Source organism: Diabrotica undecimpunctata, chromosome 5 (assembly GCF_040954645.1).
Source record: "Diabrotica undecimpunctata isolate CICGRU chromosome 5, icDiaUnde3, whole genome shotgun sequence".
Lineage (NCBI taxonomy): Eukaryota > Metazoa > Arthropoda > Insecta > Coleoptera > Chrysomelidae > Diabrotica > Diabrotica undecimpunctata.
The window spans coordinates 68,557,922-68,581,379 of NC_092807.1; the positions used below are offsets into that span (position 1 = coordinate 68,557,922).

A 23,458-nucleotide genomic window follows, 5' to 3' on the forward strand; every position below is an offset into this window, starting at 1 on the left:
TTTTATACTCTGGTACGCATAATTTCCATGGATTGTTAAATTCTGGGTCTGTTAAATTTCGGTTACTCCAAACATGTTTATACAGTCTGCCGTCTAATATTTGTAAATCTGGAAATCTGTCTGGGTTTCGGAGGACCTCTGTATAAATTATCGAACCATTTGCACGATTCTAGTGCTGATGCTAATAATTCCAGCTCTGGATCTTCGCTACGAGTTTCTTGTGATTGCCGGGATAAAGCATCGGTACATTGTTGTGGACTCCTTTTCTGTATATTACCTTAAAGTCGTACTGTTGTAGTTCTAAACTCCACCTAGCTAATCGACCAGGGGGATTTTTGAGGTTCTTCAAGCCATTTTAAGGACTGATGGTCAGAGATAACTCACATTATCTTGTCCACAGTTTGACGCATCTGTTTGCAGGTAAAATGTTTTTGAAAAATCTGGGCATGCTAACACTGGGGCTGATGAAATTTTCGATTAAGCTTTAAAAGCTTGTTCCTGTTTATCGGTTCATTTCCATTTTATTCTCTTTTTCAGAAGCATGTTTAGTGGTCCTGCTATTGTTGAATAGTTTTCTATGAATCGGCGATACCATGAAGTTATTCCTAGAAAACGGCGGAGTTGACGAAAATTTTTCGGTGCTGTAAGTTCGGCAATAGCGCTAGTTTTCTCCGGATCAGTTTTTATTCCTTCTGCTCCAACAACGTGTCCCAAGTATCTGAGTTCTGACTGGCAAAATGTGCATTTTTCGAAGTTTAGCTGTAATCTAGCCTCCTTAGTCTTCGAAATACTTCTTGGAGGTGATTTAAATGCTCTTGGGAGTGTCTTCGATATTACCTAAGTAGGCGAATGCAAACTCTACATCGGGAGATATTACTTTATCCAGTAGACGTTGGAAAGTTGCTCCAGCGGAGTGCAGGCCAAATGGAGTAGTTCTAAATTGAAAGTGGCCTTTTCCGGGTACGCTAAATGCTGTTACTGGGCGGGTTGTCTCTTCAAGAGGTATTTAAAAGTAACCTTGTTTTAGATCAAGTGTAGAAATAAAATTTGCCTTTTTAAGTATATCCAGAATTTCTGATATTCTGGAGCTGTAATGTTTAGCGACAATGGAAACTCATTGTAAATTAGTTCTTGATACAGAATTAAAGAAAACCGAGAGTTCAAAGAACATTCGAGGAATATATGATTTAGATCACCAATGGATACGTTGTCACAAATACAAACAGGAGAGTTAAGTATTCCAATTTTATATAAGTGGGATGGAAGGCGACCATGGTTTAATTTTAAACGAGAAAATGCTGATATTTGTGCTCTAGTATAATTATAGGTGAAATGAGGAATGTTTTTTGGAAGTGTACGGTGAATGATAAAATGATTTAAAGATGTATTTGCAATTTTTTGGAAATATAGCTTTCTTAAATAATAGCTGTGGTGGATCGCAGAGGTGTGAAAAAAATAATACCGTCAGTAATGACTGTAGCGACTGTAATGACATATCGCGCGACCACACACTACGTGGAGTAATAAACAGTCTCATGCGTGTTTATTAATAAAATAAAATAAAATTTAAAATAAAATCAAATCGATTTGAATCGAATCTAATTGAATCGATTGGAATCGAATTGAATCCAATCGAATCAAATCGAATATAATCGATTGGATCGGAATCGATTACGATCGAATCAATGGAATGAAATAGAATAGATTGAAATTGAATCTATTGCAATCAAGTCGAATGGAACATAACAAAGGGCGATTCATTTAGAGGTACTTTTTTCAACAAGAAAAAACAATGAAAAAAATAAATTTTATTTGAAAATATTTATTATCATACAAAAGAACCATTCTTTACAATTACTTCTTAAAGATAATTTCTTTTAAATGTTGATCATGACTACGATTAAGTTGGTTCATTCTGAAGTTCCAATTCTCTTTGACTTGTTTCAACATTTCTGGTATTTCACCAATGACTCTAGTAATATTGGCCTCCAATGCCTCAATCGTATCTGGTTTATTCATGTAGACTTTGGACTTTAGGTAGCCCCAAAAGAAAGAGTCTAGAGGTGAGATGTCACAGGATCTAGGCGGCCAATTCACTGGTCACCCAAATGTCGCCGAGACCACGAGCTTCAATTTCAAGTACCAAATAGTCCGTTATCATGGAACGATAACGGTCTCCATTCACAGTAACATTCTAACCGGCCCCTGTTTTAGAGAAATATGGACCAACGATTCCACAGCCCATAAACCACACCAAACAGTTTGACAACAAGAGTGTAATGGCAACTCTTGAACCTCTTTGGGTTGTTCATCGCCCCAAATACGGGCATTTAGTTTATTAACGTACCCATTACAAAAATAGACCTCATCTGAAAACTAAATTTTTCTCGAAAACAGAGGATCTTCTGAAAGCTTATCAAGAGCCCATCGACTGAAACGGTGACGACTCGGAAGGTCGGTCGGCTTCAGCACATGCGATAATTGAATTTTGTATGCTTTTACAAGATTTACAAGCTTTTGCAAGATCCTTACGTAAAATACGCTAAGTTGTTGCATATGACAAGCCAAGCTGTTGAGAACAGCGACGAATCGATTCTTCATTATTTTGCACTTCACGACACTTCATTAAATTGCTCTAAGCGCACGAAACACATTCCTTACACAACTCCCATTTTCAAAATACAACTTAATAATTTCTAGACGCTGTGACGGGCTAAGTCTTTCCATCATGAAATGTCAAACAATACTGAACAGAAGCAAAATGTCAGTTTGACAGTATTCATGCACGATCTCCAATCAAATCCCCACCAAAAAAAGTACCTCTAAATGAATCACCCTTTAGAATCGATTGAAATCGAATCAAATCAAATATATTAAATTAAAAACCATCGCTCCCTGCGTAGACGATAAGAAAACTATGCTCTCCATTCTCGGTCACTCTCAGAGTGCCACATCCCGTTTTTTGTAATTATCTTCCCATTTACAACTGATATTAGGTTTGAGAGCATTATTCAAATCTTTTAAATTAAATACTTTGTCAATATAGTGGCAACTGTGAGTACTTTTTGCGGCCATATTCTTAAAATGAGGTAACGGGAACAGACGAGAGGGAAGAGGAACCACCAACAATTCTTGAAGTTAAAGATGTAATTAAAAAACTAGCCAGAAACAAATCACCCTGAATAGATAATCTCCTAGCTGAACTATAAAAAGAAGGTGGCCATGATACCATAATCGCATTACAGCAGCTTATAAAAGAAATATGGACACAGAAATCCCTTCCCAATGATTGGAATATTGGAATACTTTACACAAAAAAGGAAATATCTTTGAATGCTCTAACCACAGAGGAATTACGCTTCTAAATGTAGCGTATAAAATATTTTTCACAGTGCTATGTCACCGTATAGCACCATATGCAGATCAGATAGTAGGAAAATACCAGGCTGGTTTCAGAGGTGGCAAATCGCCAATTCATCAGATTGCAACCCTGAAACAAATTTTGGAAAAAATACTTGAATATGGCATTGATACTCATCACATATTTATAGACTACAAAGCAGCCTACGACTGTGAATAGAAGAGAAATGTTCAAAGCAATGAAAGAGCTAGGAATACCAAATCAGTTGGTAAATTGAACAAAACAAACTTGAAAATGTTGAATGTATAGTACGAATTCAGGGGGAAGTGTCTGAACCTTTTAAAACAAATAACGGGCTGCACCAGGGAGACCCCCTCTCCTGTATACTGTTCAATCTGGCGATGGAAAAAATAATACACATGTCACAAATCACAACCACGGGTTCATTATATAATAAAAAAGTGCAAATCCCGACCTATGCTGATGATATCAATATTGTTGGGAGAACGGAAAACGCTGTACAAGAGGCATATTTAGAATCAAATCAGCTACAAAAATGGGTTTAATAATAATGTTACGATAAATGTGACTCATACGGCTCCCCGCTTATACCTACGATTGGAACTTTCTAGATGAGGATCGGATAATACATCAGCGTTCCGATCGAAGCCGGCAGAAATTTCTAGACAAACAAATCAGGTATAAAACGGACGATTTGAGATTTAAAAGGACAGTCGAAAACAAGTGTCGATTAATAAATTGTTCGCGCAGCTATTTAAATTGTAACCGGTGTCAATGTTTTAAATAAATTATATAAGTGTAAAAAAATTAATATTCAAGTGTTGTAAAGTGTAGAACATTTTATAATAAATAAAGTCAATAAATTAAATTTATAAAAATAGTTCAGTGGTGTCAGAGTGGAGTATCTTCTTCTTCTTCTTCTTCAAGTGCCCTGTCCGTTGCGAACGTTGGCTATTAACATGGCAATTCTGATCTTGTTTGCGGCGCTTCTGAATAGTTCGACCGATGTGAGCCCGAACCACTTCCTCAGATTTTGGAGCCACGAGTGTCTTCTCCTGCCTGGCCCTCGCTTACTGTCTATTTTTCCTTGGACAATCAATTGCAGTAGACGGTACTTATCGTGTCTCAATATGTGGCCTAGATATTCAAGCTTTCTTTGTTTAATTGTATTCACGATTTCTTTCTCCTTTCCGATTCTTTGGATTACCTCTATGTTGGTGACATGTTCGATCCAGGATATACGAAGAATGCGTCGGTACACCCACATTTCGAATGCTTCTAGTTTTCTCGTGAGCGTCTCCGTCAACGTCCAGGCGTCCACACCATACAGTAAGATTGGAAAAATGTAGCATTTAACTAGACGTAGTTTTAGGGGAAGAGACAAATCCCTGCTTATGAGGAGCTTTTTCATATTGCTAAATGCTGCTCTAGCTCGTTCTATTCTCGCCTTAATTTCTGTGCATGTTCCCATTTTGCATTTACGTTGGTGCCAAGGTACACATAAGATTCTACATGGTCAGTTAGTATGTTAATTATCCGTAACTGTCGAGCAGGCTGTTGCTTCCTGCTTATCAGCATCCACTTTGTCTTCTTGAAATTGAGGCTCCGGCCGTATTCCTCACTAACTGAATAAACTCTTTCCATTACCTGCTGTAATTCGTCTATGGTACTGGCAAGGATTACCGTGTCGTCGGCATATCTTATATTGTTCGTTAACTCGCCGTTTATTTTTATGCCCTCATTTGCATTTTCCATACATTTGTTAAATATTTCTTCGGAATAAATATTGAATAGGAGTGGGGATAATATACACCCCTGACGGACACCTCTTTTGATCTGCACACTTTCAGTATATTTTAAATAAATTGTGAAAATTACTACGATTCATGAGCTCACAGTTACGAATTTAAGAAGACATCTCGAGGCCAGAGAATTAGCTTGTACCGGAAAAAAGGCTGATTTAGTCCGACTAAAGAACGCTTTGGAGGAAGAGGGCTTGGACCCGGAAACTTATATATTGAAGACAAACATGATGTTGTCATCTTGTCGATGTCGAAAGTTTCTGTTGACATCGTATGGTTAGAGAACAAAGTTTCTGGCGATATTTCGAAAGTTTCTGGTGATGTGGCCAAAGTTTCTGGTGACATCGCAACATTAGAGAACAAAGTTTCTGGCGATATTTCGAAAGTTTCCAGCGACATCGGTTCTTTTGAAAACAAAGTTTCTAACGAGATTTCTTCTCTGAAAAGCAAAGTTTCTGCTAACATCTCTTTGGAAATCTCTAAAGTCACTTCTGAGATGTCTGCCCTCGGCGATAGAATATCTTCGTTAAAAAACCAAGTTGCTGCCGATAAGTTGGCCTTTGAAGAAAAGATGAAAGATATGGAAAGGAAGATGGAGGAAACAGGGACAGCAGAGAGAGGAAACAATCCAATTACAGTAGAGACAAAAGAAGACGAGACGAAATGTAAGTTGGAAACACGGCCGAAATTTGAAGGAAGTGGAGGTTCTGTTCATGTTAAAGTCCCAACTTTCGACGGAAAATCATCATAGAACAACTAGATGAAACAGTTCGAATCAGCTGCAAGAGCGAATAGATGGTCTGAAAAAGAAAAGGCTGTAAACCTGACTATCGCTCGGTTATATACATGGCGCTCACCAGCAGATAAACCGGAAAAAGTTGTAAGAAACCAAATCGACTATATAATGATTAAGCAGAGATATCGTAACACCATCAAATCAGTTAAAACATATCCAGAAGCAGATGTCGCATCAGACCATAACCCACTAATCGCTAATGTCACGCTTAAGCTTAAACGTATAAGAAAACCACAAAGAACTCCAAAATTAGATGTTAGAAAACTGAAAGAAGTTGATATAAAAATCAAACTTCAACAGAAAATATACGAAAACTTTGATAAATTAGATACTAACACTTACGAGATAAACGAACAATGGGAAACACTAAAAAACTGCCTCCTCGCTCCATGCAAAGAGATATTAAAAGAAACGACACGAAAGAAAGACAATTGGATGACCGACGAGATACTCGGCATGATGGAACAACGAAGACAAGCCAAAAACAAAGACAGTCACAATTACAAAATCGAACAACGAAATCAGAAAAAAGATAAGAGAGACAAAACAAACTTACTATGAGGAAAAATGTAAAGAGATAGAGGATCTTCAGAACAAATACGACCTATTCAACATACATAAAAAAGTTAAAGAAATGGCAGGACCGCAAAAAAGAAACCACAACACAACTCTTTTAGATAAAAATGGAAATACTATGATAACGACTGACGAAAAACTAAAACGATGGGAAGAGTATATGGAAGAGCTCTTCGACGACGAAAGAGGAAACTCACAAGACTTGTCTTTTGAGGACAGAGAAACAAGAGCAGAAATTACAAAGGTAGAAATAATGTAGGCACTAAAGATCACCAGAAACGGAAAAAGCCCGGGGTCAGATCAACTGCCTATTGATATCCTTAAAATAATAGAAAATGAGTACATTGATGTCCTCTTAAAGCTTTTTAATAAAATTTATCAACCGGGTGACATACCCAACGAATGGTTGACCTCAACATTCATTTGTCTCCCAAAAAAGAAAAATGCTAGAGAATGCACCGACCACCGTACCATAAGCCTGATGTCTCACACACTTAAATTGTTTTTAAAGATCATTCATAAACGCATTTACAAAATACTTGATATGGATATTGAAGAAACTCAATTTGGATTCCGTAATGGCGTAGGTACCCGTGAAGCTCTATTTGCATTCAACGTACTAATCCAGAGATGCTTGGATGTGAACCAAGATATGTACGTGTGTTTCATAGACTACAACAAAGCTTTCGACAAAGTCCGCAACAAAGAGCTAATGGACATCCTAAAAGCAAAACAAATACAACAATATGACCTTCGAATTATAACAAATCTATATTATAAACGGCAGACACACGTACGCATTAATGAACACACATCAGAAAAGTTCGAAGTTAAAATAGGAGTGCGACAGGGGTGTGTATTGTCACCACTACTATTCAATGCATACTCTGAAGAAATTATGAAAAGAGCTCTTGAGGGAGAAACAGCAGGAATCAAGGTCAATGGAACACCAATTAACAACATTAGATATGCGGACGATACTATCATAATAACAGACAACCTCCGAGACCTCCAAAAGCTAATGAACAAGATAGTTGAGTATGGAGAGGAATATGGATTATCAATAAACACCAAGAAAACCAAATTTATGAGGATATCAAAAACCCAAAATAATGGTGAAAGCCTGACAATTAACGGTAGTGCTTTAAAACAAGTTGAAAACTACCACTATCTTGGCACAATAATTAATCACACAAACGATTACTCCAAAGAAATCAAAGTTCAAATAGAGAAAGCACGTACAAACTTCAATAAAATGAGAAAGGTACTTTGTGCAAGAGAACTAAAATTGGACTTGAGAGTTAGGCTGGCAAGGTGCTATATTTTCTCGACTCTGCTTTATGGGATAGAAGCATGGACACTTAACGCGTCGACTGCTAAAAAGTTGGAAGCATTTGAAATGTGGGTGTATAGAAGAATCCTGAAGATATCATGGACCGAGCACGTAACAAACAACGAAGTCATGAGAAGAATCAACAAAAGAATGGAAGTATTGGAAACCATCAAGACACGAAAGCTGCAATACCTGGGGCATGTTATGCGTAATGAGAGATACAACCTACTTCAATTGATTATACAAGGGAAAATCCAGGGCAAGAGAAGTGTAGGAAGAAGAAGAATCTCATGGTTGCGTAACTTGAGGGAATGGTACGGATGCACATCAATTGAACTATTCAGAGCAGCAGCATCTAAGATCAGAATAGACATGATGATTGCCAACCTCCGTCGCGGAGATGGCACGTGAAGAAGAAGAAGATGATAACATGGCAACGTACGACTCCACATGAAGTTGCTGGTCCTGAGACCAGCAGTGTCTACGAGGACTTGATGATAGCAACATGGTATACAGCCAGCTACAGGAACTTAGTTTCCTTGTGGAAATGGTAAAAGGCATACGTTGTTGGTGGATACCGGAGCGACCAGAACCATTATACGCCCGACAGTTATAAACAGCCGTAAGAAACTGTTACCAACGAGGTTGCGATTTCGGACCGATACAGGTGAAAATGTCAACATTCATGGAGAAATCCAGGTACAATTAGGAATTGGAGCAGAAAAATTCGTCCATACTGTTATAGTTTCTGACATCGAAGAGGATGTTATATTAGGAATGGACGTAATGAATATGCATGGATTTCAATTGGATTTTAAGAATAAGGTAATCAAAGTTGGTAACGAGGAGGTATTTCTTCATCCACATGATGACAACACTGTGCAAGCAGCCGTTAAAGAAAATACAGTCGTGCCTGCGAGAAGTGAAATGATCATAGTACCGGGTTACAGGGAATTGTGGACGAAGGGACACCTGTTATGAAGGAGCCTTGGAACCATGACGACGAGGTTGGCCGAGGAATCATAATTGGAAAGGAATTGGTAACTTCGGCTAAAGAAATACCTGTGAGACTTATCAATGTCAATGATCACCCAGTGACCATCAAGAAAGAGACAAAAGTAGGAACTTGTGTATCTGTGACATCCATAATCCGTCAGACAACATCCGATAATTCCAACGACAAAATCGACCAAATGGTTGCAGTTGCTGGACAGTCTCTAAATCAGATAGAGAAAAGGAAATTAAGAGAATTTCTTCGGAGGTATCGTGATATTTTCGTACCGAAAGGAGGAAAGACGGGAAGAACTACCGTTGTTAAGCATAAAATTGATACTGGTAATGCTAAGTCAATTCGTCAAACAGCTCGACAATTACCACAGGCGAAAAGAGAGGAAGCTGAAACGATTGTTCAGGAAATGAAGAAAGACGGGGTGATAGAACCTTCTACGAGCCCATGGGTGGATTTGAAGTCTGGATACTGGCAGGTAGAAATGGATCCAGTAGATAAAGAGAAGACAGCCTTCACCACAGGATCTCGATTGTGGCAATTCAACGTTATGCCATTTGGACCCTGAAGTGCTCCTGCGACATTTGAGAGGCTTATGGAAAATGTGTTGAGAGGGTTATCTTGGAAAACATGACTGGTTTATCTAGATAACATAATCGTTTTGGGGGAGACATTTGAAGATCATCTGAAGAATTTAGAAAACGTTTTTAATCGACCTTAAGCTGCCCAATTCATGTTAAACCCCAAGAAGTGCCAGCTATTTCAAGGTAAAGTCAATTATTTGGGTCATAAAGTCAGTAAAAAAGGAGTGGCCGTGGATAAGGGAAAAATCGATTCCATTCTGGAATGGCCAGAACCAACTGACAAACATAAAGTGAGAAGTTTTCTTGGACTATGTACTTACTACCGGAGGTTTGTTAAGAAGTTTGCAGATATCGCCAAGCCATTAACGTGACTTACAGAGGAAGCAAGAGATTACCGCTGGGATACAGACTGCCAAAATGCCTTTGAGACCTTGAAAAAGCATGTAATCACAGCACCAATTTTAGGGTACCCACTGCCAGAAGGAGAGTTCATCTTAGATACAGATGCAAGTAATGTGGGAATTGGAGGAGTGCTATCTCAGATTCAAGGAGGACAGGAACGAGTCCTTGAATATTTTAGTAAAGTTCTTTTGAGCGGAATTATTGCGTCACGAGAAGAGAACTTCTAGCAGTAGTGAAATCAGTAGAGCACTTCTATCAATACCTCTATGGAAGGAAGTTTTTAATCCGAACCGACCATGCCGCCCTTAAGTGGATAATGCAGTTTAAGAATCCAGAGGGTCAGATAGCTAGATGGATCGAACAACTCCAAGAATACGATTTCAAGATTGAGCACCGTGCCGGAGTTAGCCACAGAAACGCTGATTATCTTTCCAGAAGGCCATTTCCAGCAGAGTGTTCCCACTGCAATAAAACGGAATCCAAGGAAGCAGCACGTAAAGATACGTTCACAACTACAAACTTAATCCAAAAAGCAGTAAATGAACTAAGTTCTTGGTCTATAAGTTTTGGTATTAATTTCTCTGCTGAAAAATCAAAAGAACTCAAATTCAGTGAAAGAACACGTAGCATATTATTACCTCAAATTATATTAAATGGTAATCCGCTCACAGTAGCTAATGAACACAAGATACTAATAAAATATTTCTAATATTGTTGATGTAGAGAATAAGCAATTGTTTATCTGTTTAAAATTCTTTATTAGGACACGATTTGAAACCTTGAATTTGTTTCATTTTTAAATTTTTTGAACCTTAAAACAAGCATTCATACAAGACGAAGAAGGACAAGTCACAGCTGACTTCCTTACTAGAAGTGCACCAGTCATGGACACCTGCATACAGGCAACCTCAAACACTTAACAATATCTTTTATAATTGCGAGTTACTAGATCGCAAGCGGCAAACACGTTTCGGAGACTACCAGTAACTCCAAAAATACATGGTATCAATATCTACTTGACCTGTACAAGATGGTAGAAGATTCCAGAATTTTGGAATAGGTATAAATACATTGACGATATACAATATATATATATATATATATATATATATATATATATATATATATATATATATATATATATATATATATATATATATATATATATATATATATATATATATATATATTTTCTGTACCTTTTTAGTACATCCTAAATATATAAAATAAATGTCCACTATAAAAACTAAATGCGGTATGCTTCAGTGTTGTTTTCGGTTTTGTTCTACAAAGTAGAAACTTGGATCGTTTCTCAATCATGGAAGAAAAAACTGAAGGCATTTTAAATGTGATACTACAGGTGTATTTTGAAAATTTCTTAGGTTGGTCACATCACTAACGTAAAAGTCATTAGAAAAATCAAAAAAGGAGCAACAATACAGACTGCTTCAATTAGTTTTACAAAGTTTACGGCAAAAAGAGACCGAGAACAAGATGAATGTCATAGCTTCATGATTTAAGAACTTAATGTAACATGATAACCACGAAATTGTTTCATACCGCAGTTCATAAAATGCAATTGCTATGATGGTTGCCAACATCCGTATGCATGTTTTGATTATTTTTAAGTATTAAGATCATATTAACAAATCATTTAATATTAGAAAAAAAAATACGATCTTACACTAAGCGTCTAATACAAAGATTTCTGATGTTATTTATAATCTGAATTATAAAATTAAGGTTCTACCTACAATGAACATTAACAGTAATATAATTACCTGAGTCTTTAACACCTAGGAGTTTCTTCTGTTCTTCATTGATTATGAGAGGTTCACAGAAAGGCAGGGAAGTCCTTAACATTTTTATAAAATAATAAAATAAATTTAAACTCAAAACTGTTGCCAACAAGCATTCTGCAAAGTAGATGTAATTTGAATACCTATAGCATGCTGTGTGCCTAAAAAAATAAAAAATGTATGCACAGTACTTTTTAATAAACGAGTTTTATAAGGAAATATTACAACAAAAGATAAAGTACAGAGGTTTAAAACAGGTTGTTAGGCAGGCCTATCGTTTGATAGGAACTATCAACATTTTCATAGCCGATTGGCTATCCGAGTAAATAATTATATCATGATCCTGAATAGCAGCGTTGATCATGGTCTCTGTCGCTTAATGCAGAGCCAATATCTCCGTCTGAAAAACAGTAAAATGTTCAACAAGGTAAAAGCTAGTCTGGTCGGGCAAAGGAAGATTCCTCTGATCACGAAGACCATTCCTGTCCTGGTTTTCTCAGTTCTCGAACCATCCGTATAGCATATTACCCTCGTACCTTCCGATACCTCCAACACACCTTCATACTCCATTTCCAATTCTACGATCAAAGGTTCAGACCTGAAAATGGCAATGTTTTGGCATCGCCAGCACACGAAGCACCCACCTGCCTTCTTCACATATGTATACATGGCTACGAAGTATATCTTTCCATCTATATGTATACATGGCTACGAAGTTATAGACATCTTTGATCTATATCAAAGACGTCTATAACTTAAAATTATTTTCGATTATACAGGGTCAGTCAGAACAACGGAATGAACCAAAGTTGTGTTTTTTAACGGAACACACTATATATTAAGGCATTTTTAAATGTATTTTTTTTTAAATATGAGTTTGTAAAATGTTTTATAGGCCTAAACCTATTAATTTTTGAAATATTTAAACTTTTATTGGGAAACACGGTAATATTTAAAGGTCTGTGGATTAGATTTCTAAGGTAATAACAATTTAAATGATGTCAAAATTTTTATAATATAGGGCACCATCCATGCAATATACAGTGTGATCACTATTTTCTAATACAAAATTTTCTCATTTTTTTTAATAGAACTCCCTGTATATTCGTATTCCATTTTGTAGGAAATAATACAACTTTTCTTTTGGTATAAGGTTGTACATACCTAGCATGATTTGTTTTGTAGATATTTAAAAAAAGAACTATAGCTTTTATGTTTTTGTGGATTTTTTATTAAAATTTTTTTTTTGCAAAAATAATTATAATCTGATTTTAGAAACACACATTAAAATATAGAAGATTAAAATAAAAAAACAATATTAAAGAATAAAATAAAAACGTATACTAGTACAACTTTGTTGATTTTAATAACTCGTTGTGTCACAAAATAATATTTTCCATACTGAACAATGTAATCAATATACATAAATTAAATAAACAACCAACTTTAAAATCTACCCTCGTAATTTTTCTACTCTAGCAATTTTCCTGTACTAAATTTATTGTTAGTTAAATTATATTTAGGAGTAAGACCAGTTAAATAACTTGTTAGTGTAAGAACCTAAATTCTGAGAACGTAGAAAGTATGCTTTGAAATGTAACTATCAAAATATTTATTAAAATAAATAGTATCTGCTTATGTCACAAAACCGAGTCATAAGACATTCTTCAAAAAAAACCTTCGAAAAACTTTGTTCCGTTTGGAAATAATGCATACTTAATATCATTAATACCAACAAGAGTTTTAGACAATGAAAATGAATTTCGAGTTATGGTACATGTAGTAGAAAATCCACAAATAATCACGCGCCAATTGAGCAATACAGAGATAAGTACAACGACAGTTCAAAGAATTATAATGAAAAACAAATTTCACCCATTTAAAATTGTTGAATCAGGAGTTAAATGAAAATTATTTTCAAAGAAGAATGAATTATTGTATATGGGCGGAAGAAATTTACCTCGCTTGTTAGGTTTCATTGTTCCCTTGGGAATTAGATTAAACATGTGGTTTCAACATGACGAAGCACCACCGCATCGTACAAAAAATGTTAGACGTGTGCTAAATAATAAATACAGCGATAGTTGGATTGGATATGGTAGTACTGTGGAATGGCCCCCAAAATCTCCAGGACTAACTCCACTGGGCTATTTTTTCTGGGGGTATATCAAGAATATAGTATACAACGAAGAACCCACAACACGGGATAATATGAAAATTCGTATTCAAAATGCCTTTGTCAGCGTTGGATCTGAAATGTTACAAGAAGTTCGACAATCAGTACCCAGTATCAAGAACTGGGTAAGAAATAGAAGAGTAGAATTGAATAATCATTATAAGCCGAATGACAACAAATAGAGTAGTAAAGACGGCAATAGACGGTTCCCCAATAGGAAGACAATCAGTAGAACTCCACTGGACTATTTTTTCTGGAGGTATATCAAGAATATAGTGTTACGATAAATGTGAGTCATACTCTAAGCTGTAATCATGGGTCCCCGCTTATACCTGCTATTGGAACTTTCCAGATGAGGATCGAATTGGCGTCCCGACCGAAGGTTAAAGAAGCAGGCAGAAACTTCTAGATAAACAAATCAGGTATAAAACGGACGATTTGAGATATAAAGGACAGTCGAATACAAGTGTCGATTAATAAATTGTTCGCGCGGCTATTTAAATTGTAACCGGTGTGAATGTTTTAAATAAATTATATAAGTGTAAATAAATTAATTAAAAATTAATATTCAAGTGTTTCTATATACATTAAATAAATAAATGTACGTAAATAAACTCATAAAGTGTTGTAAAGTGCAGAACATTTCATAATAAATAGTCAATAAATTAAATTTATAAAAACAGTTCAGTGGTGTCAGAGTGGAATATATTTTAAATGAATTGTGAAAATGACTGAGATTTATGAGTTCACAGTTAATAATTTAAGAAGGCATCTCGAGGACATAGAATTAGCTTCTACCTAAAAAAGGCTGATTTAGTCCAACGACTAAAGAACGCTTTGGAGGAAGAAGGTTTGGACCCAGAAACTTTGATGTGGCCAAAGTTTCTGGTGACATCGCTTCTTTAGAAAACAAGGTTTCCGGCGACATCGCTTCTTTAGAAAACAAAGTTTCTAACGAGATTTCTTCTCTGGAAAGCAAAGTTTCTGCTAACATCTCTTTGGAAATCTCTAAAGTCACTTCTGAGATGTCTGCCCTCGACGATAGAATATCTTCGTTAAAAAACCAAGTTGCTGCCGATAAGTTGGCTTTCGGAGAAAAGATGAAAGAGATGGAAAAGAAGATGGAGGAAACATGGACAGCAGAGAAAGGAAACAATCCAATTACAGTAGAGACAAAAGAAGACGAGACGAAATGTAAGTTAGAAACACGGCTGAAATTTGAAGGAAGTGAAGGTTCTGTTCATGTTAAGTCCCAACTTTCGACGGAAAATCATCATGGAACAACTACATAAAACAGTTCGAATCAGCTGCAAGAGCGAATGGATGGTCTGAAAAAGAAAAGGCTGTAAAGCTGACTATCGCTCTTCGAGGAGATGCCTCAGATGTGCTTCTTAAGAAGAGGTTAAATATGCGATATGGCCACGAACATTTGGAGCATGTATATCAGTCGCAACTTAAAGATCGAAGACAAAAGAGAGATGAGGCTCTTCAAAATATGAGGTAGATATTGCCAGATTAGTACGATACGCTTATCCAACAGCTCCCGAAGACATGATATAAAAGTTGACCGTTCAAAGATTTATTGATGGTCTTCGTCATCATAAAATGCAGAGAACACTGTAGTTCTCTGTAGGACTGTAAAAGAGGAAGGAGATGAAGATAAACTTGACCAGCTCGTTAATATGATGAAAAGTATTACATACAAGAAAACAAAGACCATAAAATCAAGAAACTCACCATCAGGAAAACTAGAACGGGTAGGCCTTAGGGGGGCAGCTTTGACCCGCAACTTTTCCAAAGACCCTCTCATACTAATAGCTTCTTTGAAATGTCGTGAAGATAGTGTATATGTAGATGGAGAAATAAATGGTAAACGGCATACGTTGTTTGTGGATAACGGAGCGACCAGAACCATTATACGCCCGACAGTTATAAACAGCCGTAAGAAACTGTTACCAACGAGGTTGCGACTTCGGACCGCTACAGGTGAAAATTCCAACATTCATGGAGAAATCCAGGTACAATTAGGAATTGGAACAGAAAAGTTCGTCCATACTGTTATAGTTGCTGACATCGAAGAGGATGTTATATTAGGAATGTACGTAATGAATATGCGTGGATTCCAATTGGATTTTAAGAATAAGGTAATCAAAGTTGGTAACGAGGAGGTATTTCTTCATCCACATGACAACACTGCAAGCAGCCGTTAAAGAAGATACAGTCGTGCCTGCGAGAAGTGAAACGATCATAGTAGCGCGGTTACAGGGAATTGTGGACGAAAGGACACATGTTCCTTCTGAAAATTCGTATTCAAATTGTCTTTGCCAGCGTTGTATCTGAAATGCTACAAGAAGTTCGACAGTCAATACCCAGTATCAAGAACTGGGTAAGAAATAGAAGAGTAGAATGTAACGATAATATAAGCCGAATGACAACAAATAGAGTAGTAAAGACGGCAAGAGACAGTTCCCCAATAGGAAGACGATCAGTAGAAAGACCACGAAAACGATGGAACGACAATTTACTGGAGGCACATTGAAAAACAGAGTCATGTCTATATAAAAAGAAGAAGAAAAACCTAGTGGAATGGTGGTAAACACGACTCGTAACCTCTTACTACACAATATGGCAAAAAAAAACGATTTGGTACCATCGATGCAGTTACACATATAGTTACAGACATCTAAATAAGCCTTACTGAAAATGAATATTGTGGATCGATGTTTTTCGATATTAAAGGAGCCTACGACAGTGTTGACTTGTTTATTTTACGGGAAAGGATGATACAATTACAAATTCCAGTAGAAGTTGCTAAACCATATGCAAACTCTAATAAACAGATAAGTAGGATTCAGAGAAGATATGGCTACCAAGTAAAAAACCACCTGCAACTTTAGGGTTACCTCGGGGATCTGTCCTTATACCAATTCTTTTTAATATTTACAGCTCTAATACACACACTTCCTTATCTAAAACAACTATTATACACTAGGCTGATGATTTTGTTGGTTATGTACGTAGTAAACATCTCAACCAATGTATTAACCTTTTAAACTCAACTATCGGACCCATTCTAAACGCCATAAGTGATTTAGGTCTACACGTTTCGGTATAAAAATCCAAAGTGGTCATCTTTACCAGACATAACATGGAACCAATTCAGAAAATGATCAATAATGAAATAGATTTCCCAGTGGACACCAATGTCAAATACTTAGGAATTATACTAGATAAAAAACTTACGTGGAGATTGCACATTGAACATATTGAGACAAAATGCCATAAAGGTATGAATTTTCTAAAATCCATTATGCAAACTTGGTGGGGAGCGGATCCGTACTAGTGGACTACTTTTTTAGAGAGCGTATATAAGATCATTCACTGATTATGTTTGTACACTTTATGGAACAGTCAATAAAACTAACCTACGTAAACTGGATATTATACAAAACAAAGCATTAAGAATATGTATGGGAGCAATGAAATCTAGACCTCTCAATCTCCTATATATAGAATATCGGAGGAATAGAATTCGATTACTTCAGCTAATTTGTTCTATGTGATGTAAATATTCCTTCTTCTTCTTGATGTGCCTATCCGTTACGAATGTTGGCAATCTTTATCTTATCTGCAGTAGCGCGAAAAAGCTGCACAGATGTTGTATTGAACCAGATTCTGAGGTTCTTTAACCAAGATGTACTTCTTGTTCCTGGACCTCGTTTTCCAAATATTTTTCCTTGCAGGATGGCTTGAAGGAGAGCATATCTGGATTCATTTCGCATAATATGTCCGAAGAATTGTAAAATATTCCTAATTACTCTGAATTAGCATCATATAATAATACAGTTATTCGCCAAATTTTGGCGGAACATCAAAATTTGCACGCCATTTCTACCCATTGGTCAAAAAATACTGATGCACAGGTTGCGCGTTTGTAATACCCAATGGGATACAAAAAAATTCAAGTTACATAAACATACATCGATTTTTACAGCTGAAGCTATAGCAATACAAAAAGCATTAGAATATGTACAGCAGGAAGGTTACCAAAATGCAATTATTTTTACAGATTCGCTTTCAGTTTAAAAAAATTTAAATTCCAATACATCCAATCACATTATAATTAAACATTAAAAACAGACTTATAAATTTACAAAATCTTAATAAAAATATTAAATTCTACTGGGTCAAATCACACGCAGGTATAACAAACAATGAAGTCACAGATAATATTGCCAAAAAAAGTATAAAATTGGAAAAAGATATAAATTGTGAACTAACGAAGAACATATAAATTTATCAAAACAAAAAAATGTTGAAGGTTGAAGCAGTGGACATACTTATGGCAAGAGTACTGTTTTACAAATCCAACTCGATATAGCAAAATAGAAACCAAATTGAGAAGAAATCCTTGGTACAGCAAATATGATTACAACAGTAGAAGTATAACCACTACCAGTAGAATGAAGTTTGGTCACGCATATTATCTAGCATACATGTTATTTGCATACAATCAAAATACTCCAGAGCGACCTTTGCGAGGTTTGTAACATATCTGGAGATCTGGATCACATTTATTTTGGATGCATAAAATAATGCGCAATCTATTGAACTCTTCCAGAAACTTCTACAGTTCAAAATCGAAAGCCCATAATATCCCCTAAAAAAAGATTTACGATTGATTGTTATCTTTTGTTAAAACAGCGAAAATTCAAGTATAAGATCAACTTTATTTTACTCATGTTTTTCGTAAATGTTTATACCCACACTATCCGAGGTCTACCTTGTGTTGTAAATGATTCTGGCTGCATGGGAATCCTCCTTAATGCCATTAAAAAAAAATGACTAAATTTTCGAAAATAAACTCACCAATGTCATGGAGTCTTTCGAAATCCGACCAATAAAATAAAAACACACACCACACTAGACGTAGCTAGTGGTATAATGTTACCTGATTTCACATTGTCTGGCCAAGACGAAGAATTTATCAAGTACTAAAATAAACAGTGCCCAAAAGACACTAAATCAAATAAGGTTACATATGACAAAGTAACCAATCTTAACGAAATTAACTTATAATCGAATAGATGCACGCTGAAATCTTCCATGTGAATTCATTACAGTTAAATCAACAGAATACTACTCCTAACGACACCACTCGGTAAGGAATAGCAGAATAAACAGTCGACGAGACAGCAAAACTCAACAAAAAAAGAAATAAATTACTCTCATAAAAAAATAACAACAAACAAATATTGATATCTCTAATTGAATCAACACCAAAACAACTCAAATTTAGGACTATTAATCCAAAAAAACTCAAATAAATTAGCTGAAATAGATCCCAAATGAACTTAAGTAGAATGACGTAAATTAGCTGGAATAAAATAACTCATATGGGTTCAACTAATTGATCTCAAATAAACTCAAAATACAGGCTGAAGATAGTCACAAATAAACTTGACCAAAGTTTCCACAAGGCAATTAAAATCTTTGATGTGCCAAGTTCCGGCGTTAGATCCATCATCAAGATTTTGTAAAAAATGAACCAAAGGAAGAAAGCTTCTCAGTGACTACTTAAGACATATTTAGGATAGCGGGGCAGTGCGTCTTTACGCCGCTAAGACAAAATCCTCTTCAGAATGGTTACCGGAGGCTCCGTTCCAGACCTCTTAACACTTGGCCATTCACCACTTTGGCACGGATTGCCTAACACCGTGTGGTTGCGGATTATTTTTTCGAGGTTTACTCCTCTGATACCAGACTTTCAAAGAAACGAAAGAAGAGTCACCACGTATTTTAAAGAAACAGAAAAATCATTACAGGCCGTAGCCAATAATAAAAAAACTCGTGATATTGGATGTAACACATCTCAAAAATACAACGATCGAAGTTGAACAGTAAAACAGTTTTTAAAAATTAATCGAATCTCAACTTGGTATAACTAATTTCAAACTTAATGACAAGAGTGAGTAAAGAAGAAGAGTGAAAATAAAATAGCGAACGCTTATTTACCTTAGGAGTTCAACAGGTTACCTGGCGGACGAATCCAAAACTCATCGCCCTAGCCGATCCTATTGTGACAACTAATACGATCAAAGCACAGTTTGGAAAGGAAAAAAGGAACCATTAAGAAATAAATCTCATCAATTTACGCATGATAATTAAATACAAGATGGTTGTTAAACAAATCACAAACAAATGTTCACTATTCTTTAGCAAAACTCCAAAAGAGTCAAAATAAAAATACAAAAGACTTTGAATTCTTAGTGGGTCAATTAACACAGTATCAGAACTATCTAAGATGTTAAAATAACGTGGTCTAACTGTCGACAGACAACACAAACTCACAATATGCAGTGGCAGGTACTTTCACCTCCGCATAAAACAAAGCGCCAAAATATACAACAGTAAGTTACTTTAATCTCCGCTTATACCAGATCATGGACAAAGTTAATAAAAAAGGCTTAACCCGAAAATATGGTCTAATAAACTGTATTAAGAGACCATAAATATGGTCTCAAAAATCTACTCAAAATAAAAATATCCCAAGATACAAGACTACAGGTGACGTTTCTGTATGTCTCACAGAGCATCTTAAGAAAACAAAAATAAAAACCACAAAAAAATTGTTCCAGCACCGAAAACATACACCTACTAGAACATCTGAAACCACAAAAAAAAAACAAAATTAACAAGACAGAAAAATCATAATATTACCACACTCTGTACTCAAAAAGTTCGGCATGATTTTATCATTCGTTTTTCCTACTAATAAACAAGAAAATCACTACGGTCTGTAAAACAAAATAAATATTGAAGATATTTTCTTATTCGGAAAATAAAACTTTGTCGCAAGCATTCAGAATATGAAACATATAACCTAATGAACTATATCACAATAGAAGTCAAACGAAAAAAACTCAGCAGTGAGCTGTTTGAAAATCGTAAGTCAAAAATTGAACGAAGTTTGACTGGCAAAGATTACAGGTCAGAGATACAAGTAAAAATATTAAAAATTTTAGAAATACATATGAAAAAGGGAAATACATGGAAATAACTATGAAAGATCAAACCCCTAATGTTTGAGAGCTAAAAATGTGTAACAAAAGGCCTCCTATTTGGGTGACATAAAGGTGTAACAAACTAAGATCATGCCCCACGTTGACAGGGCGCCAATTTAGTGTAGCAAACAAAGGTCATGCCAACACGTTGGGCGTCATTTTAGTTTAGCAGCATAAACGCTGGAGATGTTTGGGGCACACAAAAGGATGGCATGATTTTATCATTCGTTTTTCCTACTAATAAACAAGAAAATCACTACGGTCTGTAAAACAAAATGAATATTGAAGATATTTTCTTATTCGGAAAATAAATCTTTGTCGCAAGCATTCAGAATATGAAACATATTATAACCTAATGAACTATATCACAATAGAAGTCAAACGAAAAAAACTCAGCAGTTAGCTGTTTGAAAATCGTAAGTAACAATTGAACGAAGTTTGACTGGCAAAGATTACAGGCCAGAGATACAAGTAAAAATATTAAAAATTTTAGAAATACATATGAAAAAGGGAAATACATGGAAATAACTATGAAAGATCAAAACCCTAATGTTTGGGAGCTAAAAATGTGGGAGGCCTCCTATTTGGGTGACATGAAGGTGTAACAAACTAAGAGCAGGCCCCACGTTGACAGGGCGCCAAATTAGTGTAGCAAACAAAGGTCATGCCAACACGTTGGGCGTCATTTTAGTTTAGCAGCATAAACGCTGGAGATGTTTGGGGCACACAAAAGGAACGAGGCCGCGTTACTCAAAATCAGAAGAGATGTGGGCGTGGTTCTTTGGATACTTACTTTGTTACACAAACTAAAGTAAAATTGGGGAATATCGCAAAGAAAAGAATAAAAGATAATAGCTAATAAAGCTAAACCAAAAATATTAAATGAACATAACAAAGAAACAAATGACAATCTTATTGCCAAAAGGGCGCCACCTATTTTTTTCTTTTATAGCTTCTAAAAAATTGAAAAAAAGAAGAAAAGATAGGAAGAAACCAAGATTTTAACGAAATAATAAAAATGGTATATATATATATATATATATATATATATACATATATATATATACATACACACATACATATATGTCAAAATATAGATGTTGTAATATGCATATAATAATAATTAAATATTTATTTATACTTACAAGCTCAACATTACCAAAATTATGAGTATAAACAATTTTCTGTATAACAAATTCTGAAAATACTTTGAATCTACTCTCAATCAAATGAAAACAAACAACTACCTTAAATGATTTTTTCCTCAATAATACTTTCTGACCTACTTTTATAAATTGAGATTTCATATTTTCTTATAAAGTAAACATGATGTTAAAATAATTATACCGGGTTAAGACTATAAAAAAAATAATATAATTGAATTTTGTTAAATTCTTCTATGATGCTGATGATTTTCAACAAAATAAAATGAGGTACTTTTCTCGATGGTACATTATTGTCTCTGTCAGAAATAACAGGAATGTCTTTGTGGTCTCTGGATCCAAAACTTTAACAAGAGGTAACGTGAAATATATGCATCTCTATTAAGTTATGCATTCATTATTTTCAAAAATTATTGAAATTTCAAAGTTTCATATATCCTAATTTTGAAATGCCAAAGTTCCACCGGGAGGAATATTTGTGAAATAGACAAAGGTGTTATGTATTCTTTTTCCTTCTGGTGGACTGAGATGAAGACACACTGTACAACTACTTTACACAAAAGTCTAGTATAGAGTAACAATGTGATCTTCCAAGTCAGCTGTCTATCGAAAGAATTACAAATTATGGCAGATTAGTGGCGTGTGATAGCTATCATCCAATCAGATATAATAACTAAAACGTAGTTTGGAAACCGGTAATTGTTTGTAGCGACTAAATAAGATTTTAACTTGGACCAAACAATACAAACACTCTTAACTTTGTTTATTATCTTAACTCTTAACTTATATTTGTTGTTAACTCTTAACTTATATTTACCTGAGAACGAAAGTGCTCCCATAAACAGACTTTGAGATGTTTATAAAAATCATTCCTTCGAATAAATAATTACAAGTCATAGAATATCTCAACTTTATATATTGTAGGACAATAGTATTAAAATAAAATTAATTCAAGTTAAAAGATTTTGAAATACTCGAAGTAAGACCTACAGAATTTTTCAAATCGTTACAAAGTGGAAAGATAAAAGAGATGTCTTGATCCTTAGCACAGTACACCTACAGTCTATTCAATTACATATTCCCAACCGTAAATAATTGCATGTGAAAACCAAACATTATCATACTTAGGTGTATCAAATGATTTTTAAAAATATTTAAATAAATCTTAAGCAATGTGAATGCTTTAAATTTGAACACACGAAACATCGTAACCATCTCGACAAATAGCGTAAGTGACACTTAAGCACAAAAATTTGAAAAACCAAACATCGTAAGTAGCAGTACTATTACAAAAATAAAACATACAATTACTCTTGTCATTTGTAAAGCACACTACCAAATAATATAATATAAAATATTTAACTTTCAATACTGA

General features: G+C 35.2%; 1 protein-coding gene across 4 annotated transcripts in view; it reads right to left on the bottom strand.

Moving 5' to 3' along the window:
- Positions 1-23,458, bottom strand: part of LOC140441371 (transmembrane protein 209) — a 322,551-nt gene that overhangs the window by 263,659 nt on the left and 35,434 nt on the right. For all 4 annotated transcript variants that reach the window (XM_072532057.1, XM_072532056.1, XM_072532054.1 and 1 more), the window contains exon 3: positions 11,663-11,841. In XM_072532057.1, coding sequence (XP_072388158.1) covers positions 11,663-11,841 — 179 coding nt within the window. The remainder of the gene's footprint in view (positions 1-11,662; positions 11,842-23,458) is intronic.